Genomic DNA, 25596 nt, shown 5'->3' with positions numbered 1-25596 from the left:
GCCTGTTGCTGCTTGCATTTCAGACAGACTCTGAGAAATCATATTGACTTGTTGGGTTAATATTTTATTCTGAGCCAATATAGCATTCAGAGTATCAATCTAAAGAACTCCCTTCTTCTGAGTTGTCCCATTATTCACAAGATTCCTTTCAGAAGTGTACATGAATTGGTTGTTTGCAACCATTTCAATGAGTTCCTGAGCTTCTGCAGGTGTCTTCTTCAGATGAAGAGATCCTCCAGCAGAGCTATCCAATGACATCTTGGATAGTTCAGACAGACCATCATAGAAGATTCCTATGATGCTCCATTCTGAAAGCATGTCAGAAGGGCACCTTCTGATCAATTTCTTGTATCTCTCCCAAGCTTCATAGAGGGACTCACCATCCTTCTGTCTAAAGGTTTGGACTTCCACTCTAAGCTTGCTCAATTTTTGAGGTGGAAAGAACTTTGCCAAGAAGGCATTGACTAGCTTTTCCCAAGAGTTCAGGCTTTCTTTAGGTTGTGAATCCAACCATGTCCTAGCTCTGTCTCTTACAGCAAAAGGAAAAAGCATAAGTCTGTAGACTTTAGGGTCAACCCCATTGGTCTTGACAGTGTCACAGATTTGCAAGAATTCAGCTAAGAACTGATGAGGATCTTCCAATGGAAGTCCATGAAACTTGCAATTCTGTTGCATTAGAGAAACTAATTGAGGCTTAAACTCAAAGTTGTTTGCTCCAATGGCAGGGATAGAGATGCTTCTCCCATAGAAATCAGGAGTAGGTGCAGTAAAGTCACCAAGCACCTTCCTTGCATTGTTGGCATTGTTGTTGTTTTCGGCTGCCATGGTTTCTTCTTCTTTGAAGGGTTCTGTTAGGCCCTCTAAAGAGAATTATTCTTTAGCTTCTCTTAGCTTTCTCTTCAAGGTCCTTTCAGGTTCAGGATCAGCTTGAACAAGTATGCCTTTATCTTTGTTCCTGCTCATATGAAAGAGAAGAGAACAAGAAACTAGGGAATCCTCCATGTCACAGTATAGAGATTCCTTGAGGTGTCAGAGGAAAAGAAGAATAGAAAGAAGAGGTGGAGAAGAGGGAATTCGAACTTATCAAGAGGGACAGAGTTCGAATTGCACCTTGATGAGGAGTCTTAGTCCCTTGAATAGAAGGATGTGAAAAGAGGGGAAGAATTTTCGAAAATAATTTAAAAAGATTTTGAAATAATTAAAAAGAAATTTGAAAATTTGATTGAGATTTTCGAAAACTAAGATTGGGAAAGAAATAAAGTGATTTTTGAAAAAGATTTTGAAATTAGAAAAAGATATGATTGAAAAAATTAATTTTGAAAAAGATGTGATTGAAAAGATATGTTTGAAAAGATATGATTGAAAATCAATTTAGAAAAAGAAAATTTTTAAAATTAAAGTTGATTACTTGACTATCAAGAAATTAAAAGATATGATTTTAAAATTTAAAGTTTGATCCTTTCTTAATAGGCAAGTAACAACTTGAAAATTTTGAAGTAAATCTTTGATTGAAGCAAGGATTTTTTTGAAAATAGTAGAAATAAATATAAAATGGAAAGAAATTGATTTTGAAAGAGATATGATTGAAAAGATAGGATTTGAAAAAGATTTGATTTTGAAAAATTATGAAAACTTGAAAAAAATGTGAATTAAAAACAAAATCTTCCCTCTAGTGTCATCCTGGCGTTAAACGCCCAGAATGGTGCCCATTCCGGCGTTTAACGCCCAAATCTTTACCTTTTTGGGCGTTAAACGCCCAGCCAGGTACCCTGGCTGGCGTTTAAACGCCAGTTTTCCTTCTTCACTGGGCGTTTTGAACGCTCAGCTTTTTCTGTTTGATTCCTCTGCTGAATGTTCTGAATCTTCAATTCTCTGTATTATTGACTTGAAAAGACACAATTTTGAAAATATTTTTGGATTTTTAATGATGAGAAACAATAAAAATGCAACTAAGATCAAATAAACAATGCATGTAGGACACCAAACTTAAAAATTTGTATACTAAGGACTATAACAATGTAAAAATGTATGTAAGAAACAACAAAACATACAAAACAAGAGAATTTGAAGATCAGAGCAATGAAATCATCAAGAATAACTTGAAGATCAATGAAGAACAATATGTATAAATTTTCGAAAATTAGAAGGATAAAGACATGCAATTGACACCAAACTTAAAAATTGATACTAGACTCATAAAATATTTTAGTTTTTATGATTTTAAAATTTTTTTTGTATTTTTTCAAAAATTATATAGAAAAGAAAATAAAGAGAATCAAAACTTTTAATAAGAATTCCAGGAATCATGCAATGTTAGTCTAAAGCTTCGGTCTAAAAAGGATTAGACATGTTTGGCCAAGTTTCAGCAGGACATTACATTCAATAGCTAAATTGATGAGAATCAATCAGCTTTTATGATGGTGGGAACATCACCTTGAAACTCTAGAATTCATTCTTAAAAATTCTGAAAAAAAATACCTAATCTAAGCAACAAGATGAACCGTCAGTTGTCCAAACTCGAACAACCCCCGGCAACGGCGCCAAAAACTTGGTGTTGTTGCCGGAAACAAATGCGAAATTATTGTTCGTTCATTCATTCCTTCCCTAGCAACGGCGCCAAAAACTTGGTGCACGAAATTGTGATCATCAAAAATGGCGCCAATAGAATTGGAGCTCTCAAATGTGAATCACACTTTGTCACAATTCCGCACAACCAACCAGCAAGTGCACTGGGTCGTCCAAGTAATAAACCTTATGTGAGTAAGGGTCGATCCCACGGAGATTGTCGGCTTGAAGCAAGCTATGGTCATCTTGTAAATCTCAGTCAGGCAGATTCAAATGGTTATGGAGTTTAAGGTGATGAAAATAAACATAAAATAAACATAAAATAAAGATAGAGATACTTATGTAATTCATTGGTGGGTTTCAGATAAGCGTATGAAGATGCTTTGTTCCCCTTGAACCTCTGCTTTCCTATTGCCTTCTTCCAATCATTCATACTCCTTTCCATGGCAAGATTTATGTTGGGCATCACCGTTGTCAATTGCTACATCTCGTCCTCTCAGTGAAAATGGTCCTGATGCTCTGTCACAACATCGGCTAATCAGCTGTCGGTTCTCGATCATGTCGGAATAGGATCCATTGATCCCTTTGCGTCTGTCACATGCCCCACAATCGCGAGTTTGAAGCTCGTCACAATCATTCCTTCCCAGATCCTACTCGGAATAGCACAGACAAGGTTTAGACTTTCCGGATCTCAGGAATGGCTGCCATTAATTCTAGCCTATACCACGAAGGTTCCAATCTTAGATCAGAAACCCAAGAGATACGCATTCAAGCCATTGCTAGTAGAACAGAGGTGGTTGTCAGGCACATGTTCATAGGTGAGAATGATGATGAGTGTCACGGATCATCACATTCATCAAGTTGAAGAACGAATGAATATCTTGGAGAAGAAATAGACTTGAGTTGAATAGAAAAACAATAGTACTTGTATTAATTCATGAAGAACAGCAGAGCTCCACACCTTAATCTTTGGTGTGTAGAAACTCCACCGTTGAAAATACATAAGAACAAGGTCCAGGCATGGCCATGAGGCCAGCCCCAAACGTGTCTAAGATAGCATAAGACTTATCAAAGATGAAAATACAATAGCAAAAGGTCCTATTTATAGAGAACTAGTAGCCTAGGGTTTACAGAAATTAGTAATTAATGCAGAAATCTTCTTCCGGGCCCACTTGGTGTGTGCTTGGGCTGAGCATTGAAGCTTCCATGTGTAGAGACTTTTCTTGGAGTTAAACGCCAGCTTTTGTGCCAGTTTGGGCGTTTAACTCCAGCTTTTGTGCCAGTTTTGGAGTTAAACGCCAGAATTCTTGAGCTGACTTGGAATGCCTATTTGGGCCATCAAATTTCGGGTAAAGTATGATCTATTATATATTGCTGGAAAGCCCAGGATGTCTACTTTCCAACGCAATTGAGAACGTGCCAATTGGGCTTCTGTAGCTCCAGAAAATCCACTTTGAGTGCAGGGAGGTTAGAATCCAACAGCATCTGCAGTCCTTTTTCAGCCTCTGAATCAGATTTTTAATTAAAAACTAATAAAAACTAACTAAAATATACTAAAAACATACTAAAAACAATGCCAAAAAGCATATAATTTATCCGCTCATCACTTTGCTCGTTGTTGTTAATTCTTTGCAATTTGTTGTTGTTAGATCTCATTTTTGTTGTCAATTTACTATGCTTTTCTTTTATACCTTCCAAGTGTTTGTCAAAATGCTTGGAAGGATGTTAGATTAGAATTTTATGTTCTTGGCTTGGGAAGGTAACTTAGGAATTCTTAAGTTACTAATGTCCAAGTGATTGATAGTTGGTAGCCATTGACTCTAGCTCTCATAAATTCAATTAGTGAATAGCTAGGACTTATGGACTTGGATTTGACTTTTCTTTACTTGTTAGAGGATGACTTAATGGGATTGATCCTTGCAATTATCATATTGTGCTTAGTGATAAGGATAGAGATCCTTGACCACTAAATCTTGCCAAGACCCTTTTCATCATTTGAATTCCTTTGCAATTTACTTTTCTTGTTTCCTCTTCAAAACCCCAAAATGTACATGTCCATAGCCAATAACAAGAGCACTACCCTACAATTCCTTTGTGAGACGACCCGAGATTTAAATACTTCAGTAATTAGTTTTATTAGGGGTTTGTACTTGTGACAAATAAATTTTTGTATGAAAGGATTATTGTTGGTTTAGAAACTATACTTGCAACGAGATTTCATCAATGAAATTCTACACCGTCAAAAATCTGTTCATCAAAATGGCGCCGTTGCCAGGGAATTGCAATTGTGTGTTTTGTTATTGGTTATTGTATATATGTGAATATTGTGAATATGTTTGTCTTTTGCTTGTTTGTTAGTTTTTGTTAGCTTTAGGACTTAGTTAGTTTGTTTTTGCTTCCACTATGAATTCTCACCCTCTTGGATTTAAGTTTGGTTCTAATTGTGTTGTAGAAAATGTAAACTTCAATGACAACATGTATCAAGGATGGAACCATCAAAGATGGGAGGAGCCTCAAGGAATTGATCACTCCTCTTGGCAACAACCTCTGGTTACGAATAGGTATAATTCCCATCCTAATGCATGTCAATTCAATGGCTATGGTGACTCTTTTTGTGACAATCAACAACCACCATCATATGCCTATGAATCTTATTCTCAACATGAACCTCAACCATACTCACAAGCCTTTCTTTACAAAACAACTTCATATGACCCTTATCCATCACATAACCAATCACCCCTACATCATCCTTATGACCATTATGAGCAAGAACCTTTAGAACCACCAATCCCATCATGATTACTACCAAAAACAACCTCAATACACACCATCTCTATACCCTTACCAAGTAGAACTACCTTCCTACTATGAACCCTTTCTCCAAAGTGATGAACTTTCTAATCCACCCCAATCCCCAATAGATGATTCTCTCACCTTGCCACTTCAAGGGCAAGCGGACATGCAAAGGAACACCCTAGAGTTTGTGACCAACTTGACCAAGGTAGTGCACACTTTAGCCTACCAATGCTTGAACACTCAAGGTTCTTCCGTGACCACGTGTGAAAGATCAAAAGAAGAGAAAAGCATGAAGAAGAGATTGAAAAATCCGGTGGAGAAGGAGGAGTTGGGTTTTGTATTGGAACAATTGGAGAAACCTATGATCGTTGAAGAAAAGGAAGAAGTGGTTGAGGATTTAGGAGATGCGGAACCATGATGAGAGAAAAATTGACGGTATAGAATTTCACAAATGAAATCTTGTTGCAAATATAGTCTCTAAATCAACTATAATCCTTTCATACAAAAATTTGGTTGTCACAAGTAACAAACCCCCAGAAAAAATAACCGAAGTATTCAAACCTTGGGTCGTTCTTCCTAGGAATTGCAATAAAGTGTTCTTGTTATTGGTTATGAAGTATGTTTTGGGATTTTTGAGGTAAGAGACAAGAAATGTAAATGGCAAAGGAAATAAACTAACAACTAACAAAGCTCTTGGAAAGGTATGAGAACTAGAAGTCCTATCTTAGTTGTCCTTATCATTTGTGATCAGAATTGTCCATTGCTCCCACTTAGTTAACCTCTAACCATAGAGGAAAGCCAAGTGGATGGATTAACTTGAGTCCATAAGTCCTAGCCAAATCTAGATGAAAGACTAGCTTTAGTGGCATTCAAGTCAATTAGCAACTTCTAATTATCAATCAACAAAAGAATTAGATAACTCAAGAGTCACTAATTACTCTACCTAAGCTAAGAGGAGAAAAATCTATACTAAAATCCAACCAAGCATTTTATCAAACACTTGAAGGCATTAAAGGTGGTGCACGGAATTGTGATCATACTTTTCACAACTCCGGTACAACTCACCAGCAAGTGCACTGGGTCGTCCAAGTAATAATACCTTACGCGAGTAAGGGTCGATCCCACAGAGATTGTCGGCTTGTAGCAAGCTATGGTTATCCTGTAAATCTTAGTCAGGTGGATTCAAATGGTTATGAGGTTTTGATAATTAAAATATAAATAAAACAAAAAATAAAATAAGATACTTATGTAATTCATGGGGTGGGAATTTCAGATAAGCGTTTGGAGATGCTTTGTTGCTTCTGAACCTCTGCTTTCCTATTGTCTTCATTCAATCATGCGTGCTCCCTTCCATGGCAAGTTGTATGTTGGTGGATCACCGTTGTCAATGGCTACCATCCGTCCTCTCAGTGAAAATGGTCTAGGTACGGTTTCTGTACGGCTAATCAACTGTCGGATCTCTCGTCATAGATGAAAATACCAGGCATAGCTACCGCACGGCTAATCATCTATCGGTTCTCACTTCTGTCGGAATAGGATCTCTCTATCCTTTTGCACACTGTCACTGCGCCCAACATTCATGGGTTTGAAGCTCGTCACAGTCATCCCGTCCCAGATCCTACTCGGAATCCACAAACAAGGTTTAGACTTTCTGCATCTCAGAAATGCTGCTAATTGGTTCTAGCCTCAATCACGAAGGTTCTAATCTCACGGATTCGAATGCTTTGTTGTCAAGAGAGGCAAGTCAAATCTGTGGATCAGAGACCCAAGAGACTATACTCCGGCTGTCCTCCAATGACTACGTTGAACATCATGTAGACCGCTTGTGGTTGTCAGGCACGCGGATCTTGGCTAAGCGAGTAACGAAGATAGTGGGTGATTGTCACAGGTCACCCCTTCATTCTGACTTAACTGAATTAAGTACGAGAGTATATCTTGGAGAAGAAGTAAGCGTGAATTGAAAGAGAAACAACAGTACTTGCATTAATTCATGAAAAACAGTAGAGCTCCACACCTCAATCTATGAGGTGTAGAAACTCCACCGTTGGAAAATACATAAGAGAAAATAGCCTAGGCATGGCCGTGAGGCCAGCCAAGCATGAAGTTGATAAAAGATGATAAAAAGGGATTCAAATACAACAGGAAAGACTAGTATTTATACTAAACTAGTTACTAAGGATTACAGAAATTGAGTAACTAAGTGCAGAGAGTGCATAAATCCACTTCCGGGGCCCACTTGGTGTGTGCTTGGGCTGAGCTTTGAGCTTTACACGTGCATAGGCCTTTTCTGGAGTTAAACGCCAGGTAAAGTGCCAGTTTGGGCGTTCAACTCCAGTTTTGGTGCCAGTTCCAGCGTTTTACGCCAGAAAAGGGTCTCTGGCTGGCGTTTGATGAACGAAATATTCTTATGCCGGTATAGAAGTAGCAATGAATCCAATCGTGAGTATAGTCTAACCGACATGCAAATATCGCATCAAACAATTCTAAAATCTATGACCGAAAGTATCAATCCTGAGTCGTTCTCCCTAGGATTTGCCTTAGAATGCACATCATTGATTAGGAAGTCTTTTGTGGTTTTGAGAGTTGGTGCAAGAGTTCAAGTTAGCAAGAGTAAACAATAATTAATTGAAATAAAAGCCTTGGCTAAGGATGAGTATTGGAAGTTCCATCATTATAGTTTCCTTCAATTGTGATAAGAATTGATTGTTGCTTCACTTAGTTAACCCCCTAATAATGGAAGAAAGTCAAGTGAAAGTAACGAACTTGAGCCACAAGTCCTAGTCTCACCCTAGGGAAGTCTAGCTTTAGTGCACTTCAAGTCAATTAGTAATTTTCAATTCCTAATCAATAATTGATATCCACTACTCAAGTGTCTCCAATAACTCAACCCCTAAGCCAAGTAAGGGAAATCTACTCCATAGCTAGGGTTGTCATTTTCACAAACATTTGATAGGCAACTATAGAAGACATGATGAAATTGAGAGAAGAGAAATGAATTAAAGCTAACTAATCCAAGCAATCATCAACAATCAAGCAATTAAATGAAATTCCTCAATTCATTAGTCAAAATTCAAAGTAACAAAGTCACAAATCTAGATCCAAGAGAATGAATCAAAAGAACACTAATTGAGAGTAGAAGAAAAGTAGATCTACAACTTGTATCAAAGTAAAAGTGAATTAGCAATGGATCTCACCAAGAAATCAAAGGAGAATTACAATGGAGAGAGTAAAATTCTAGAGAGAAGTTAGAATTTCTCTCTCTAAAAGTAAAATGTAACTAACTACCCAAAAATATCTAGAATTATGACTAATTGTCTCAACCCCCCTAATCCTTGGTCTTCTTAAGCTTTTCCCTCCAGAATTCTACCCCAAAACAGGGCCTGCAACTGCCTGAAATTGCTGGTCATGTTTTCTTATTAAAAAATCACGTGCGCCCATCGGCGCGTACGCGCACAGTACGCGTACGCGTCCATGGGATTTTTTGCGACCTACGCGCAGGCGTACAGTACGCGCGCACGTCCAAGGATTTATGGCCCAACCATATAAGCGTGCCGGCTTCTCGTCTCGGCTCCATTGCGCCGGCTCTGAGGATGCACATCTGCGCGTACGCGTACGGTACGCGTGCGCGCCCATGCCCAGGTTCCAAGACTCTAATTTTTCGATTCTCCTTTCATTCATGCATGCTTCCTTCATCCCTCTTAGCCATTTTTGCCCTATAACTTTTGAAACCACTTAACAAACGGGTCACGGCATCGAATGGTAACAGAAGGGAATTACAATATATCAATTTTAATGCAAAAGAAGCATGTTTTCATCTATGAAGTAGAGTTGGGAAAGGAACACAAAAATCATGCATTTTATATGAATAAGTATGGAAGATCATTGATAAAACCCTCAAAATCTATACATGATAAACCCTAAAAACGGGGTTTATCAACCTCCCCACACTTAAACTATAGCATGTCCTAATGGTAAAGGAAAGAAAAAGATCAAAGGATCACAAGAGAATGAGACTCATGGGATGCAATCTACTTACATGAATGCAACTAGGGTGTATGCTACTATCTACTTGGTCAAGAGCAATTCAATCTTCCTAGAACATATGTATATGCGCAAAGGGCAAGATGATGGGCAATGTATGGATTCTACCAATTCTAGTCATCAAAGTGAAATATGTATAGCTTGTATGAAGAACGCTCGCGAGAGCCGGGAACAAGGGATTGAGCTTCGAACCCTCACCGGAAGTGTTTACACTCTATTCGCTCAATGTATAGGGTTGATCACTCAATCCTCCCCTACTTCAAGCTCTTCCAAAATTCATTCTTCCTCTAACTAATCAACAATTATCCTATGCATGCATACATATATCATGAGGTCTTTCCTTAGGTTGTAATGGGGTTAGGGTTAAGGTAGGGTTATATATTTGGCTAAGTGGGCTAAAATTAAATCCTTTGATTAACTTAAGCTCCCCACCTAACCTATATAACATCCTATACAATTATGTACTAACCTAACTACCCATTCCTCACTCTTTCACATACTCATGCATCTACTTTTGATCATCATACACATGCATTGATTTATCTTTAAGTCTTACTTTGGGGCAACTTTCCCCCCCCCCCTTTTTTTTTCTTTTTCTTTTCTTGCTTTGTTTGTTTCTTTTTTTTTTAATTTTTATCTTCATTATGTTTTTTTTTATCTTTTTGTTTTGTCTCTTCTTTTTTTTTTCTTTTATCAACGCATATGGTCTACACATTTGGTCAACACATGAGTATGAATCCACTTCCCAATATTTTTAATGAAAACAATCAACATGCTCTTACCTCAACCCATGCCTCCCCCCGTTTTCCCACATTCGAGTGACACACATACTAGCCTAAGCTATTCAAGGATTCAAATAGGGACATTCATGGTTTTCTGCTTTTGGCTTGTGATGTGCTAAAATTAAGAATAAGAGGGTTAAGCGTAGGCTCAAAGTTAGTTGCAAAGGTTGTTATAAAGTAAGGTCATTTGGGTAAGTGGCTAAGTGAATTGATGGCCTCAATCATGTACATACTCATACATATAACAATGGACATATAGAGTTAAATAAATTAAGGATCACAATCATAGGGAAAGGACAATTCACACAAGAAGGAAAGTAAGTGGCTAGAAGATGTAGCCACGCAATTAGGCTCAAAACTCACTTGCTTGTGTTCTTGGCTCCAAATCCAAGTTCCAAATTACATTCTTTAAACAAGCTTAGCATAAAAAATTTTCAAAATTTTCAAAATTAGTAGGGTTGCCCTAAAATTCTAGCTTCCTAGGAAAGAAGTCATTACTCTAACCAAGTGGATTTATTAAGAGATAACTATCATGCAAAGGGGGATAAAAGTGAAAAACCTATTCATGCAATCTATCCTAATCACCAAAAGAGATTCAAAATTTATTCGGGTGTTACTTATGAAGACCGGTCGGCCGACCGACCTCCCCACACTTAGAAGTTTGCACGGTCCTCCGTGCCTTGAGTGAGACACAGTGGTTGATCGGCTTCCGAGTGTCCATCATCTTCTCCATTATCACTATCTTCATTATCGATGCCGGTGGACGTGGAAATTTCCGGTTCTTTCATGGGTGGTGCTAGGCAACTTAGAAGCTTCTTGACAAAAGTGTATCGGCGTTAGTTTCGCCGCTCATAACGATCGAGCTTCTTGTGGATGTCCTCTATGCGTTGCATGGATGATTTTGGTGGTGCGGTTGAGATGGTGGGAATGCTCATGGGGATGGTTAAGTTCGGATCCTCGGTGTCCGCCGGAGGGTAGAGATATCTCCCGGTTGGAATAACATCGCCATCTATCGGGATCATGGCCCTCCGATCCTTAGTCTCTCGGGGGACACCGACTGCGGCAACTAAGTCGGTCACTCGAGCGGGGAAGGGTAGGTTCCCCTTAGTGTGGATCCGGCCCATAGCTTGGTGAGTGAGACACGGAATATGCACCGGTCTCTCTGTGAGGACACACCAAACCAACATGGCTAACATGGCAGTGATAGATGAGCCATGGGTGCTTGGGAGCACATAATGGGCTAGAATTTGGGCCCAAGCCTAAGCCTCCCTGGTGAGAAATCGTTCGGTGATGCCCTTGGGCCGGGGTCTCATCCTCCCTCGAATCCAGAATGATTCGGGTATGGCAATGACCCTGAGGACGGCATCCCAGTCAAACTCATATTCGCATCGTGCCGACAAAATCTCTTGATATGCGTCAATCCCTTCCGCTAGCGGTCCGGTCTTAAGCACACTTTGAATGGTCTCATCTGTGCGGGAACTTGTCTTTGGCGTACAAATACCGATGCAAGGGATGAGGAGTGGTAATTGGTGTAAAATTCTACCACGCAGGACAAGTTTGCTTCCCGTGGCTTCCTCAATAGGAATTCCCATTGTCGCTGCTCGATGTAGGGCATCACAAACGGAATGACATGAGCCAGAGGGGCTAGGAGAGGCTCCGCATGATAGTTCCTTTCTTTGATCAAGGGGTATGCAAGTTCGCAATAGCGGTTGGAGAACTTGTTCGGATCCCTTGCCGAGTTGTCCTTTTCCAAAACATCAACGTTAGTGATGAGCGGATAATTTATACGCTTTTTGACGTTGTTTTTAGTATGTTTTTAGTAGGATCTAGTTACTTTTAGGGATGTTTTCATTAGTTTTTATGTTAAATTCACATTTCTGGACTTTACTATGAGTTTGTGTGTTTTTCTGTGATTTCAGGTATTTTCTGGCTGAAATTGAGGGACTTGAGCAGAAATCAGATTCAGAGGTTGAAAAAGGACTGCTGATGCTGTTGGATTCTGACCTCCCTGCACTCAAAGTAGATTTTCTGGAGCTACAGAACTCGAAATGGCGCGCTTTCAATTGCGTTGGAAAGTAGACATCCAGGGCTTTCCAGCAATATATAATAGTCCATACTTTGGCCAAGAATTGACGACGTAAACTGGCGTTCAACGCCAGCCTTCTGCCCAAATCTGGCGTCCAGCGCCAGAAAAGGATCCAAAACCAGAGTTGAACGCCCAAACTGGCACAGAAACTGGCGTTCAACTCCACAAATGGCCTCTGCACGTGCTACACTTAAGCTCAGCCCAAACACACACCAAGTGGGCCCCGGAAGTGGATTTATACATCAATTACTTACTCATGTAAACCCTAGTGACTAGTTTCACTACAAGAAAACACGTTTTTTGCCACGCTTTTAAAGCGTGGCGAAAAGCTCAAAAAAGCGTGGCGATAGCTTTTCGCCACGCTTTTTGAGCTACCGCCACGCTTTTGAAAGGGTGACCTATCAAAGGGTGGCGGTTGCTCTATTGCCACGCTTTTTGCAGCCTATTGCCACGCTTTTTGTTTGCCACGCTTTTTTACAAACTGCCACTTGTAAAAGCGTGGCTATAGGTGGGAAATACGGCCACGCTTTTAAAGCGTGGCGATAGGCAGAGATATGGCCACGCTGTAAAAGCGTGGCGATAGGGTAGATCTGGCCACGCTTTTCAAGCGTGACAGTAGACCAAATACGGCCACGCTGTAAAAGCGTGGCGATAGGGTAGATCTGGCCACGCTTTTCAAGCGTGACAGTAGACCAAATATGGCCACGCTTTTAAAGCGTGGCGAAAGCATGGTAGTAGAGGAGATTTGGCCACGCTTGAAAAACGTGGCGAAAAAGCTTAGATACAGCCACGCTTCCTAAGCGTGGCAATAGACAGAGATATGGCCGTATGGCCACGTTTTTAAAGCGTGGCGAAAAAGATGGTCAGTAACCTAATTCCCTTTTTAATCTTCATAAATATATAAAACCTAATATGAATTCATAGATAAATTTATAATTTAGTCAATAACCAATTATCAAGTAATCCAACTTTCATAAAATTGTCACCAAAATAAGTGTGTGATCACATAACAACATACACTAACAAAATACCAAAAGTGAAAATCAAAACTACTCATGAATTCCTAATACATGAATTAGAATTCCTAATCAAAGTCATCTTCAAAATACCAAAAGTGTGAAATTCCTAATACATGAATTAGAATTCCTAATCAAAGTCTTCTTGTACTTCATGCATCATCATTGCAAGGTAAATTGTTTTGACCTGTGCCCTGCAAAATAAAAAACACAAATGAACAACTACAAATTGATTTGGCTTTCCTGGCCAGAGCACCCCAAAATCCATTCTCGGACTCATTCAGGTTCTTCATGGAAGTATATTCATAGGCTCTTGAATCCTATATTTACAAGTAATACCATTTTGAATAATCAGAATGGTGCACTAAAAAGAATGCGAGTTTAAGAGAAGCAAAGAGAATGTAGGCATATGCTAAACAAGCATCTTCAATCTTCAATGCATTGATATAACATATTCAAAAAAACAGAAAATGCATAATATTTTCAGTAGATGTACGTTATTTTCATCTGCTTTTTGAGCATGACAAGCTTGGAACTATAATTATGTGGACATCATCAAAGCAACTAAACAGCAGGCAGAAGCTTTAACATGTAGACTAATATCTAAATGGAAGAAGTCATCAAATGTATTACAGACATAAACAATCATAGTAGAAAAATACAGACATACATAAAAATATTACACTCTAAAAGACCAGAGACATTACTGGTAATAAAGTCTTTTAAGGAGTCAAAATAACAGAGTTCATATCCACAGTCCACTGCACTTTAACTTATCTCCTCTAGGTCCAGGCTGATCTCCATTTTCACATTGCCACTATTTATTCAGAGTTTCAGACCATATTGCAAGCTTTTTTATTTCTAATCCAGCGGTTTCAGTCACTGAATCTCCATTTACTAGCAGGATATTTTTCTTTCTTCACTTACAATCCTAAATTAGTTCTATCCTTAGTCAACTAGAGATCAACTAACATGGTCAAGCTAAGTAGGACTTCTATAGATAAAACTCCTCCAGCTAGTAAATACAAGACTTGAATAGACTTTATTAAAGTGAAATAGCACTCACCTTTTTTGAAATTGAAGCCTACTATTTGACTATTTCTCTCTCAATTTTATCTCTTTTTTAACAAAATAAAGAATGTGAATCATGCCACAATTTTACCTACATCATCTTTGTGTGGAATGTGAGTTGCTTCGGAGGAGCGAGGAGTATTTTTTGCTTTGCTACTTGAGGTATCCACAGGAGAATCTTGGGCAGCTTGAACTAAGGCTGTTACCTCTTCATTGCTCATTCCAGGGTTGAGTTGGTGCACCAATATCTTTAATAAACCACACACACCATCCATCTTCTTCTCTAATGATGAGACCTTAGTGTTATATTCAACTTTTATGTGGCGAATCTCCTCATCTTTTTTAAGAGAGCTTCTTGTAATCGAAGCCCCATAACAACGAAGTCGACCTGGTTTGTCCTTTCCTAACACTCCTACAAATGCATCCTCTTCATTTTCTCCTGCTTCTAAGCGGTTCTGAAGTTCAGTCTATCAAAAAGCAACAACCAATAGAGTTCAAAGTCGCATTAACTCAATTTAGATAGAAATCACATCAGAATTCATAATGTACATATCCAAAATACAAATACAAACAACTCACAATTGTGGCTTGTGTTTTAGCATCAATTTCTTTTCCTTTTTTACTTGTACGAGTTGCTATGAAAACTTCAGCCCTTGATGGTTCTTCACTGTTCTCTTTAGAGTCACGCTAAAATACATAGAGAAAAGTTTACATGAAGCATACTAACTAGGCAACTACACCATGAATACATATAAAAGGGAAATCACAAAGAATAAGTTATATTACCAGCTGCTTACGCACTATTCCAAAATTTGTGGATCCCATTCGGTGAGGACATGTTTGTTTTAACCTATTTTCAGTATTCTTAGCAGAGATAGCCTAAATATAAAGAATCAATGAAGAATCAAATTTCTTCCAAAACACTTAAGTTTAGGAACATGAAGAATCAATGATAGTATGCTTGATGGTATAGGAAAAAATAAAAGGCAATGTTACCTTGATGGCCGGAAGACTCCAATACCGAATTAGTTTGCGAAATTGAACCTCGGGAATCTCTAATGGCCGGTTCTTTATCATTTCTTTCTTTGTCTTGTACTTCACGAAATGCTCTTTTTTTATTTCTCTCTTATATTTTTTCCATGCACCACAAAATCCCCGCATTACCCACGGCTTTGAACTTATAGGAAGAATGAACTTTTGCTATGCAACACAACACATTAGAATATTAACAGTTAGCACAAATAACGTGACAAATAAATTAACAAAAAATTATCTATAATGCCATATTTACATACATTGGCATACTCCCACATTTCCTCTTTGAGTTTACTAGGCACACCATGCCAACTAGTATATAACAAAGTCACAAAACGAGGGTTTCTAACTGTTGTGCCCAATAGTTGGTTGAGGTCAGATACAACCTCGTTGGTTGGACCTATAGGCTGCCCTTGAAAAAATTCCACCTCCCGTCGATCATTAAAATCTGTGGCATGAAGCTTTTTGCACGTAGTTTTTCCACGGGTTTTCTTCTTTATTGTGCCTAAGTCCGAATAAAATAACATAATTCAATTGAGAAGTAATATAAGATCTAATTAGACAATAAAGTAAACAAGAAAAGTACCTTCATTACTAGTTTGTCCTCCACTACCCGCATCATTTGCATTATCATCAAGCTCATTTTCTTCATCTTCCTCATCTTCTTCATCTTCCAAATTTATCCCATGTACCTTAAAATACATGTCAAGACTCATTCCTTTTTTATTTGAAGTTGCACTCATCTCGCTTGTATCTTCTCCGTCATCATCAGAATTTATATTATTTTGATCCATGGCATCAGGTTCAGCAGTCCTTTGATTCCTAGTTTTAGAGTTCTTTTCAACTTCAAACATTGTCCCATTTCCATTATGCGTGCATTCTTGAAAAAGTGCCGTTGGTTGAGCCTTCTTTGTTTTCTTCGAAGTCCTAAGTTGCTCTTCAAATGCATCCTCCACTATTGTGATGGGTTGTTTGCTTGTTGGATCCTTTGGAGCTTGAGCTTGCAAGCTAACCTTCTCATTTTCAGCCATGATCCTTTCTCTCTTAATATTGTATTGTTTGAGCAATTCAGCACTTGACTTCACTTGTGTAACCTCAAAGGAATTGTTTTTTTTTGGGCTTTTTCCTTTCATTTTTTGGCCTAAGGTAAGTATCCGTTTTCTCTTAGTGATCTCCCCTTTTTCCATTCTGCATACACAAAATAATAACAATTAATAAAATGCTAACTAAATAATAATTAAATGAGCATAATCAACTGAAGCAAGTAATTAACTAAGCAAAACAACTAAAGAAAGTGGGTTGTTTAGGATTCTACCAAAAACACTTGTCAAGATGTTTCAGAGTCAAAGTCATCCATGTACTCATATTCGCTTTCCTCGTCTTCCTCACAATATTGTTTGGCAAACATGTTTTGATCCATATCTATAATAGTTGCTCGTAGATCATTCCTCACTAGATCAATTTCGCCATTATCATTTGGAAGACTTGGAATCACTTCAGGTTCGCATGGCTCCCTTGCATATATTATGGGAGAATCAGACTCAAGGTCATCACTTACCCTAAATAAATCTCTTGGAATTGTTTTCATAACATAGTGCTTGTCCCTAACATATGGGTCTTGCACATAAAAGCATTGGTTTACTTGAGATGCCAACACAAATGGTTCTTCTTGGTAGCATTTTCTATTGAAATACACATATGAAAGACCAAAGTTGTCTTTTGCAACTGTATACCACTCACACTTAAACAAGACTACCTTAAATTGGCCATAATAATCTAACTCAAACATATCAACTATTCTACCATAGTAGGCTACTTTTGCTTCAATTGGGTTCTTATCTTTCACACTAGCAAAACTAGGAGTCAATGCCTCTAATGTGACACCACTATTTTGAGTTTTACGTCTCACATCACGGTGCCTTGTATGGAACCTATACCCATTGATAATATAACCTGAAAATCTTTTTGCAACTTGATTTGGACCCCTAGCCAACCCTTTTGCCCAATCAGGCACATCCTTTTTCATGGCACGAATTTTAAACCATTCTGAAAATTGTTGACTGCGGTCCTTGGCTTTCTCCCACTTTGTTCTTCGTGGATTGTTATCATTAACTGCCTCCTCATGCTCTCTGAAGAGATTAAATATTCATAGTCTTAGTTTTTAGTAAGGTTAAATATGATGATTTCAATCTAACAAATGATAATGAATCGAAGAAAATACCTCATGTAGACTTCGATCTTATCACAATTGTTTAGAATGTATGCATGACCTTGTATTTCTGATTTTTCATCTAAAATAAACAAATCTCCCATTCTTCCACCAAGAGGACATCCTTTGCTTGGAAACAAACTAGGAGTTCGCACCTCATCTGAAACACACTCATCGTTGTTCCGAGGGTTTCTATTAAATCTTGTACGAACATCTTCATGCAAATATCTTGAGCAAAAATTGATACACTCATTCGCCAAATATCCTTCGGCAATAGATCCTTCTGGACGACTTCTATTACGAACATACGATTTTAGTGTGCACATATACCGTTCAACAGGGTACATCCAACGATATTGAACTGGACCACCTAACCTCACCTCATTTGCCAAATGAATAGGCAAGTGCACCATTATGTCAAAAAAGCTAGGAGGGAAAATCCTCTCCAATTGGCACAATGTCTCAGCAATCTCTGCTTCTAAGTTAACTACCTCATCCAAGCTAATTACTTTCTGACATATTCGGCGAAAAAATGAACATAATCGAACTAGAGCGATGGCAACATGGTCAGGAAGTATGCTCTTGATTGGTACTTGCAACAAGTAATGCAACATGAAATGAGCATCATGGGTCTTGTAACCAGAAATCTTCTTTTCTGTTTCATGCACACATCGAGCAATATTGGAAGCGCTACCGTCTGGTAATTTTGCCGCTTTCAACACACTACAAAAGATTGTTTTCTCTGCTGGAGTCATTGAAAAGCATGCCTTTGCTAACTTAGTTTTTTTTCCATCCCCCGTATCTCTTGGTTGAAGGTTCTTCCTGATACCCATATCTTTAAGGTCAAAACGAGCAGCTGCATGATCTTTCGTCTTTCCGGGAATATCTAAAAGAGTTCCAATTATGCTATCAACTATATTCTTCTCTATGTGCATGACATCAAGGTTGTGTCTAAACATGTTGGACTTCCAATATGGTAACTCAAAAAAGATTGACCGTTTTTTCCAATTTGATATGCCATTCTTTGATCTCTTTTGCTTCTTCCCAAAAGAATTATCCACCTCTCGCAATATATCAAATACAGCTGAACCTTCTAACAACTGTGGTGGAGACCTGAGTTCAGTTTTTCCATTGAAAGATCTTTTGTTATGCCTCCATGGATGATTCATGGGTAAAAACCTTCGGTGATCCATATAAACAGTCTTGTGACTATGTTTCAGATAGATAGAAGAAATCTCATCATTACAGCATGGACAAGCCAATTTTCCCTTTGTACTCCACCCAGATAACATAGCATATGCAGGGAAGTCATTAATTGTCCACAAAAGGCACGCTCTCATGTTGAATGTTTTGTTTTCTTTCGAATCATATGTTTCGACACCTGACTCCCATAATTCTTTTAATTCTTCAATCAACGGTTGAAGATAGACATCAATGTCATTTCCCGGTGATTGTGGTCCAGGAATAAGTAAAGAAAGCATAAAATAATCAGGCTTCATGCTCATCCAAGGGGGTAGATTATACACCATCAGAACAACAGGCCATGTACTGTGTGTACTGCTCAAAGTTCGGAATGGATTGAATCCGTCGCTTGCTAACCCAAGTCTCACATTACGAGGCTCCTTTGCAAAATCTTCATGTCGATTGTCAAATGCTTTCCAAGATTCACCATCGGCAGGATGCCTTAAGGACCCGTCTTTAACGCGCTCATTGTGATGCCAAGACATAGCTTCGACAGTTCTTGTGCACATAAAAAGCCGTTGAAGTCTGGGAATCAAAGGGAAATGCCTTAGAGTTTTCGCAGCAACTTTGCGAGGCTTTCTAGATGAGGTAACATCATCCTCTTCTTCATGATGCTCAATATAACGGGATGTTCCACAGACATGACAAGATGAGTCATTCTCATACCCGTTCCGATACAACATGCAGTCATTGCGACATGCATCGATCTTTTGGTAGTCAAGACCCAAGTTCTTCACCATATTCTTGGTTTTATCAAAAGAAATAGGAATATTCAAATATGGCATTGCTTCTTTCAATAATTCCAAGAGAGAAGTAAATGACGCATTACTCCAACCATGCAAGCATTTTAACAAGTAAAGACGAATGGTAAAGGATAATCTTGTGAATCCTTTACACCCGGGGTATAGTTCTTGGCTTGCCTCGTCTACCAATTTATAAAATTCTTTTGCACATTCGTTAGGCCCCATGTTTTGTCCGTCAACTTGTGTATTATCTCGAAATCTATCACGTAACAACTCATCAATGTTATCATTGCAGTTATATTCACCGCCTATGTCACTGTCAATATCCATAGCAAAAAGTGATTCCCCATGATTAAACCACCGCTTATAACCTTTTACAAAACCGTGGCATATTAGATGATCGTATACGTCATCTCTCTTTAACCAGAATATATTACAACACTTTGCACAAGGGCATTGAATTTCTTCCCCTTGAGGAACTCCCTTTGATGAGAAAGCAAAGTGTAAAAATCTTTCTACACCAACTTGATATTCTTTCTCATGACGTGGTGTATCCATCCAGTCTTTCGACATATCCATCGAAAACCTATATATTTCACGTAGATAGCTAAGTTTCTAAATTGAAGTCCTTACTGTTCATCTCACTAACTGCAAATCTAGCTTCCTACTTAACTAAGAGACAATATTGTGCAAGCCTCGAAAATACTTTGAAGGCATTAGACATAAAATAACAGAAAAAATTGAATTTTAGCAATGCTTAAAGAAGTGCCTAAAGTGATGAGTGCCTCAGGAAAGCACCAAGTTGCACGCATGACATCAATAACAAATTAATAGATGTATTTAAATTTGCATAAACCAACCTTAATTAATGTCTTAATCCGTTCCACAACAGCAACAAAATGGTAGCACAGCAGAAGTAGAATTAGAGAGGTAGCAGCGTCAGCGAACAGCTACTCGGCAGCAGCAGATTATTATATTACCACAGGAGCAGCAGAACAAAGAAGTGGCAGTAGTAGTGGATAGATAACTATCGAAAGCCTGAACAAAAATAGACTAAGCCTTAAGTAAATATTAAAATATAAATATGTTTAATATTTTTTAGTATAAATAAATCATTTTTTAACAAATAAATTTTATTAGTAATTATTCACATGTTCGATCATGAGATAAAATGAAACAATTATCTCTCCTCAAGTGGCTCCAAACATCTAACACTATAATAAGCTACATTGAAACCCAAACAACTAATTAAAAATAGCAAGAGAGTAGAATGTCCTTAAATGACCTAATTCATTTAATAGTATTTAATAGCAATCCCAATTTTAAAATATTATTTTTCTAAATCTATTTTTTCTTAGACAAAAAAGTGAAGGAATAACCATTTTTATCTAAAGCTTTTTTTTCTATATAAAAGAATTATACAACAAAACTTACTTAAGTTGGTCAAGTAATTAATTTATTGTCTATTTAAGTAAGTGTTAAAAATTTGAATTCCTTCTTATATATATAATAATCTATTGGCTAACAACAAATTTTAAAAAGAAATTTGTGACGAATTAGTTCTTACCCTTATAAATTGAAAGATGCTATGAAAAATAAAAAACTATATAATTTTATAAAAAAAATAGAATGACATTATAATTATAAATATAAATAAATGATATAAAGGGAAAAGGAAGAACAGTGGAATGTGGATGTATGTGCTCCAATTTATGTGGCGTGGAAAAAAAAAAGGAAACAAGAAAAAAAGAAAAAAGAATAATGAAAGTTTTATGTTCAGTGTGGATGAAGCTACTACTTTGGTCCAGGCTCCACACCTTAAAACTAAGCAATAAACTGCAAAATCTGTGACTAATGGCAGAGAAGACTGAGTAGGGAACGACAGAGACGAAGGCACCAGCAGGGAGGAAGGACCAAAGTCAAAATAGTGGAACCTCTTCAAACTTGTTCTTCTTCTCTCTCAATAGCTTCAGTGTTGTTATTGCTTGTTACTGCAAAAATAATACTTCCAATGTTATTCTATATATTTTCAGGCTTTTTTTTTTTATAAAAGAAAAGAAAAGGACGTGTGTACTATACTTGAATTAACAATAGACAATATAATAATAGTGCATGATTGAGAAATGCAAATACAAATTCAAATGGCTGTTCAGAATTTCAGATTATATTAGATAATGGCAACACAATGCAAGCATCAGAAACCACATCAAAGTAGGCACACAATGTTTTCTATCACAAACAAATGTATAACCTCAATCTCTCAGAATTAGCAGAAATCCTTCTCACTGAAAACATCAATTTAATTTCTATTTACTTTCAGATATCCAATGTTTTAGGCTACTGTCCCATGTGCTTTTGTACAATGTGAAATTAATTTAATTATTTACTTAATAGTGAAAAGAAAATGAAAAACAAGATCCATGAATAATTGTTGCAAAAGAATCCAAGTACAATTGCATGATCACACAACAATTTCTCAATGCCAAGCAAATTTAGGCAAACACCCCCCCCCCCAAAAGAATCCAAGAATGAACATCATATATGCATGCATAGAAAGTGAGCAGAAGAGGAAATGCAAATTGAGAAATCAGCAGCAGCCAATGATTAAGGATGTAATGAGCATGAATGCATAATAAGCACAAAGAATCTCAACAAGGAAACGAGTTGCTAACACATGGCACAAAGCAGCAACACTTAATAAACAGCAGCAGTAAATAGCATGTTTCCCAGGTTCAAGCAAGCACCAAACAGAATTCATATGACTTAACCAGTTCCACAAACTGAAATCATTGCAGTTCATATAATATGGACCAAGCAACAAGCAGAGCAGAACTCAGCAACAACAAACCAAGAAAAATTAATGAAACAGTAACACTTCCACAGCATCTATTTTGGACAATGAAAAAAAATACAACAAACAGCAATCACAGGTCCAGAATTCAACACCAAAACAGCACAATAAACAAGTTCATCCAGGACAACTTTCAGAGGAAAGACAAATTCATTCCGAATAGCAGCAGTAAACAAAACAAAACCTACATCCACTAACCAGTCCAGATTCTCTAACCACCTAATTCAACTCAACTAAATTAATTGAACTAAACAAGCTAAACAGAATGAGCTAAACCAGATTAATCAAACAGAAATAAAATCAAATGAGATGAAAGGGGAACCTGGAAAGCAGAGAATTGGAGCAGGGGAAGGGAAGGGAAAACAATAAAACAGGGTCTCGTAGTGGCTCTTAACAGAATCTTGGACAAGTGCCCCGAGAGTGCCATGCTGAAAAAGAATAAAGGTAACTAATTAGTTCAAATAAACGACATCATATCAAGTATTGATAAGTAAAACGATTGTATGAATATCTTAATATTTATTCACAAAGTCACAATCCACCAATAGAAATGACATCATATAAAGTCAGTAACTTAAAATCTCTTTAGGGGAAAGCTAATAATAAATAAGGCCATTAGAGGTGAAAATACTGTTTAGGCAAAAGGCAACAAACAGTAAGAATTAATGGAATACCAAAACCAACAAGAAAACACACTTTTTATGTGACTTCAGCATCTTTCATCAGAAGCGAGTTTTTATGCAAAGTGGAGAGAAGAATCCAAAACAAAATACAATTGACGCTAATAAGTAACGTTAAATAGTCCTAAAAACGGGACAGAAAGTTTGAACCATGTTAGATAACATTTATATTTAATAGAAATGAGTGACGTTAGTCCCTTTAAATGAGCACGGGAGTTTCAACCATATCATCTCACAGACGCACACACACACACTGGCACATATAATCACTTAACAAGCATCAAGCGGAGAATTAAAAAGAAATAAAAAAAATGCTAAGATGCTGGTCTTAACAATGCAACTGTTTTAGGCTCCCAGGCCACTATTGTATTATTCAAGACACACAAACAAAGTGATGATGAAATAATGCTCATTCATCATCGTCCATACAAATTAAGTAATACTCTTAACTTAAAAAACACTGATCCACCAAATAAAATTAAAATAAAAAAAACTAGTATAAAATTAATGTTTGGTTCTAGTCAACTTCTATAATTCGATTTATCAGCATAAAACATGGTTTTGACTTCAATCATTCACAACTGCACAAGGAAGAAGATAGATTTCACTCTTTCTGACACCAACACGAGTAAATTACAGAAGCCTTGTGTCTCACGTGGCTGAGACATTTCATTCATCATCATCAGCATTCATCATAGTAGGAAAAAGACCATGGAATCCATTATTACCCGCGAACAACATATATTAACAGTCAACATAAGATATCGAAAATCAAAGGAGAATATAGTGAATAGAGTGCACCTTTGTGGCTTTCTCATTCCAGAAAAAAACCACGTACGTCCACAGCATCGCAAGCAACGCGTCTTCAGCATTATCATTTAACCAGGGACATGAAAATGAAAATGAAAAGGAACATGCAATCAGAGAGAACGAATCAGGGGAAAATGAAAATGAAAAGGGAAAGCCCTAAACGTAAAAACAACGGAAAAATCGAGAAAATAAAAAGAGGAAAATCGATCATACCTATGGAATTCGAGGGCTTGGAGGAGAAGAAGAGGGAGGAGCTTGCCGTCGCCCATGTTTGCTGGAGCTTGAAGGTGAACAGAGAGATCCTCACTGATTCGAAGAAGAACAAGAAAGAGAAGAAGGGTATGAAGATTACCAAGATGAAGAAGAAGTGGTTTCCATCAGTGACGAAGGCGAAGGCGAAGGGCGACGGGCGAAGGGCGACGGGCGACGGGCGAAGGGCGAAGGGCGAAGGGCGAAGGGCGAAGGGAGGAGCTCGGACGGCGAAGGGCGAAGGGCGAAGGGAGGAGCTCGGACGGCGAAGGGCGAATGCGAAGGGAGGAGCTCGGACGGCGAAGGGCGACGGGCGAAGGGAGAAGGGCGAAGGGAGGAGCTCTTCGATACAGGCGAGTAGGGTTAGTGGCTTCGAAGGGGAAAGAGAGATTAGGGTTGGGGACCGGGTTAGGGACCGGGTTGGGGGCCGGGTTTGGGCCGGGTTGGGAGCCGGGTCTGGGAGCCGGGTTTGGGTCAACCGGTTTGGCCCATCTCGCCACGCTTTCAAAACGTTATTCTTGCTCTCTACGGCCACGCTTTTGAAGCGTGGCAAAAAAGAAACTTTTGGCCACGCTTTTAAAGCGTGGCAAAAGTGTACCAGCATATAGCCACGTTTTCTAAGTGTGGCCGTAATGAAACCCTGTGGCCACGCTTTTAAAACGTCCTTGTTTCTATCTACGGCCACGCTTTTGAAGCGTGGCAGAAAAAAAACGTAGCCTTTTCTGTAATCAATTGCCACCCTCACAAAAGCGTGGCCGTTGATCCTTTTCGCCACGCTTTTGAAGCGTGGCAAAAAAAAATGTGGCCAAATCTCTAATCTATCGCCACCCTCATAAAAGCGTGGCCATAGACCACTTATGGCCACGCTTTTGAAGCGTGGCAAGAAAAAAGCGTGGCCATAGGCCTTTTTTCTTGTAGTGTTTATTATAAATAGGACCTCTTACTATTGTATTAGACATCTTTGGACGCCTGGTTCTTAGATCAGAGGGGCTGGCCTCTCGGCCATGCCTAGACCTTCACTTATGTATTTTCATACGGTAGAGTTTCTACACTCCATAGATTAAGGTGTGGAGCTCTGCTGTTCCTCAAAGATTAATGCAAAGTACTACTGTTTTCTATTCAATTCTTCTTATTTCGCTTCTAAGATATCCATTCGCACCCAAGAACGTGATGAAGGTGATGATTATGTGTGACGCTCATCATCCTTCCCCCTTATGAACGCGTGCCTGACAAACACTTCTGTTCTACATGAATTAAGCTAGAATGAGTATCTCTTAGATCTCCTAACCAGAATCTTCGTGGCGTACGCTAGAATGATGGCGGCATTCAAGAGAATCCGGAAGGTCTAAACCTTGTCTGTGGTATTCTGAGTAGGATTCAATGATTGAATGACTATGACGAGCTTCAAACTCGCGAT

At 38.3% G+C, this 25596-nt stretch overlaps 2 protein-coding genes, 1 long non-coding RNA gene and 1 other non-coding gene across 4 annotated transcripts; 1 reads left to right on the top strand and 3 right to left on the bottom strand.

Annotated features, from left to right (window-relative positions):
- Nucleotides 1-312: 312 nt before the first annotated feature.
- On the top strand, nt 313-420 carry LOC112788436 (small nucleolar RNA R71). The gene has a single exon (XR_003195799.1). It is a non-coding gene; the product is annotated as a small nucleolar RNA R71 (small nucleolar RNA).
- Nucleotides 421-13331: 12911 nt separating this feature from the next.
- Nucleotides 13332-15305, bottom strand: LOC112786864 (uncharacterized). The gene is made up of 4 exons (XM_025830237.3): nt 15147-15305; nt 14940-15047; nt 14456-14827; nt 13332-13609 (listed from the first exon to the last, which is right to left on the bottom strand). The coding sequence occupies exons 1-4, from the start codon at nt 15183-15185 to the stop codon at nt 13442-13444; spliced, it is 687 nt and encodes a 228-aa protein (XP_025686022.1). The 5' UTR covers nt 15186-15305; the 3' UTR covers nt 13332-13441.
- Nucleotides 15306-16722: 1417 nt separating this feature from the next.
- LOC140183096 (uncharacterized) lies at nt 16723-20168 on the bottom strand. Its single transcript, XM_072231110.1, has 2 exons — nt 17617-20168; nt 16723-17524 (listed from the first exon to the last, which is right to left on the bottom strand). Exons 1-2 carry the CDS (start codon nt 20166-20168, stop codon nt 16723-16725), a joined length of 3354 nt encoding a protein of 1117 aa, XP_072087211.1.
- A 2640-nt stretch (nt 20169-22808) lies between these two features.
- LOC112785962 (uncharacterized) lies at nt 22809-24382 on the bottom strand. Its single transcript, XR_011879112.1, has 3 exons — nt 24144-24382; nt 23922-23983; nt 22809-22868 (listed from the first exon to the last, which is right to left on the bottom strand). It is a non-coding gene; the product is annotated as an uncharacterized lncRNA (long non-coding RNA).
- Between the last annotated feature and the right edge of the window lie 1214 nt (nt 24383-25596).

The sequence above is a fragment of the Arachis hypogaea genome, chromosome 20 (assembly GCF_003086295.3).
Source record: "Arachis hypogaea cultivar Tifrunner chromosome 20, arahy.Tifrunner.gnm2.J5K5, whole genome shotgun sequence".
NCBI classification, from domain to species: domain Eukaryota; kingdom Viridiplantae; phylum Streptophyta; class Magnoliopsida; order Fabales; family Fabaceae; genus Arachis; species Arachis hypogaea.
Note: the sequence above shows the minus strand (reverse complement) of the source record. Positions and strands in the feature narration are given on the sequence as shown.

Bases quoted from the DNA above. Each gene is read 5' to 3' on its own strand.
- LOC112786864 (XM_025830237.3), bottom strand. From the start codon at position 15,185: ATGGGATCCACAAATTTTGGAATAGTGCGTAAGCAGCTG. The intron at 15,048-15,146 runs GTAATATAACTT...TATGTATTTTAG, and splicing joins GAATAGTGCGTAAGCAGCTG to CGTGACTCTAAAGAGAACAG. The intron at 14,828-14,939 runs GTGAGTTGTTTG...GCTTTTTGATAG, and splicing joins CTAAAACACAAGCCACAATT to ACTGAACTTCAGAACCGCTT.
- LOC140183096 (XM_072231110.1), bottom strand. From the start codon at position 20,168: ATGGATATGTCGAAAGACTGGATGGATACACCACGTCATGAGAAAGAA. The intron at 17,525-17,616 runs GTATTTTCTTCG...TAATCTCTTCAG, and splicing joins AAGATCGAAGTCTACATGAG to AGAGCATGAGGAGGCAGTTA.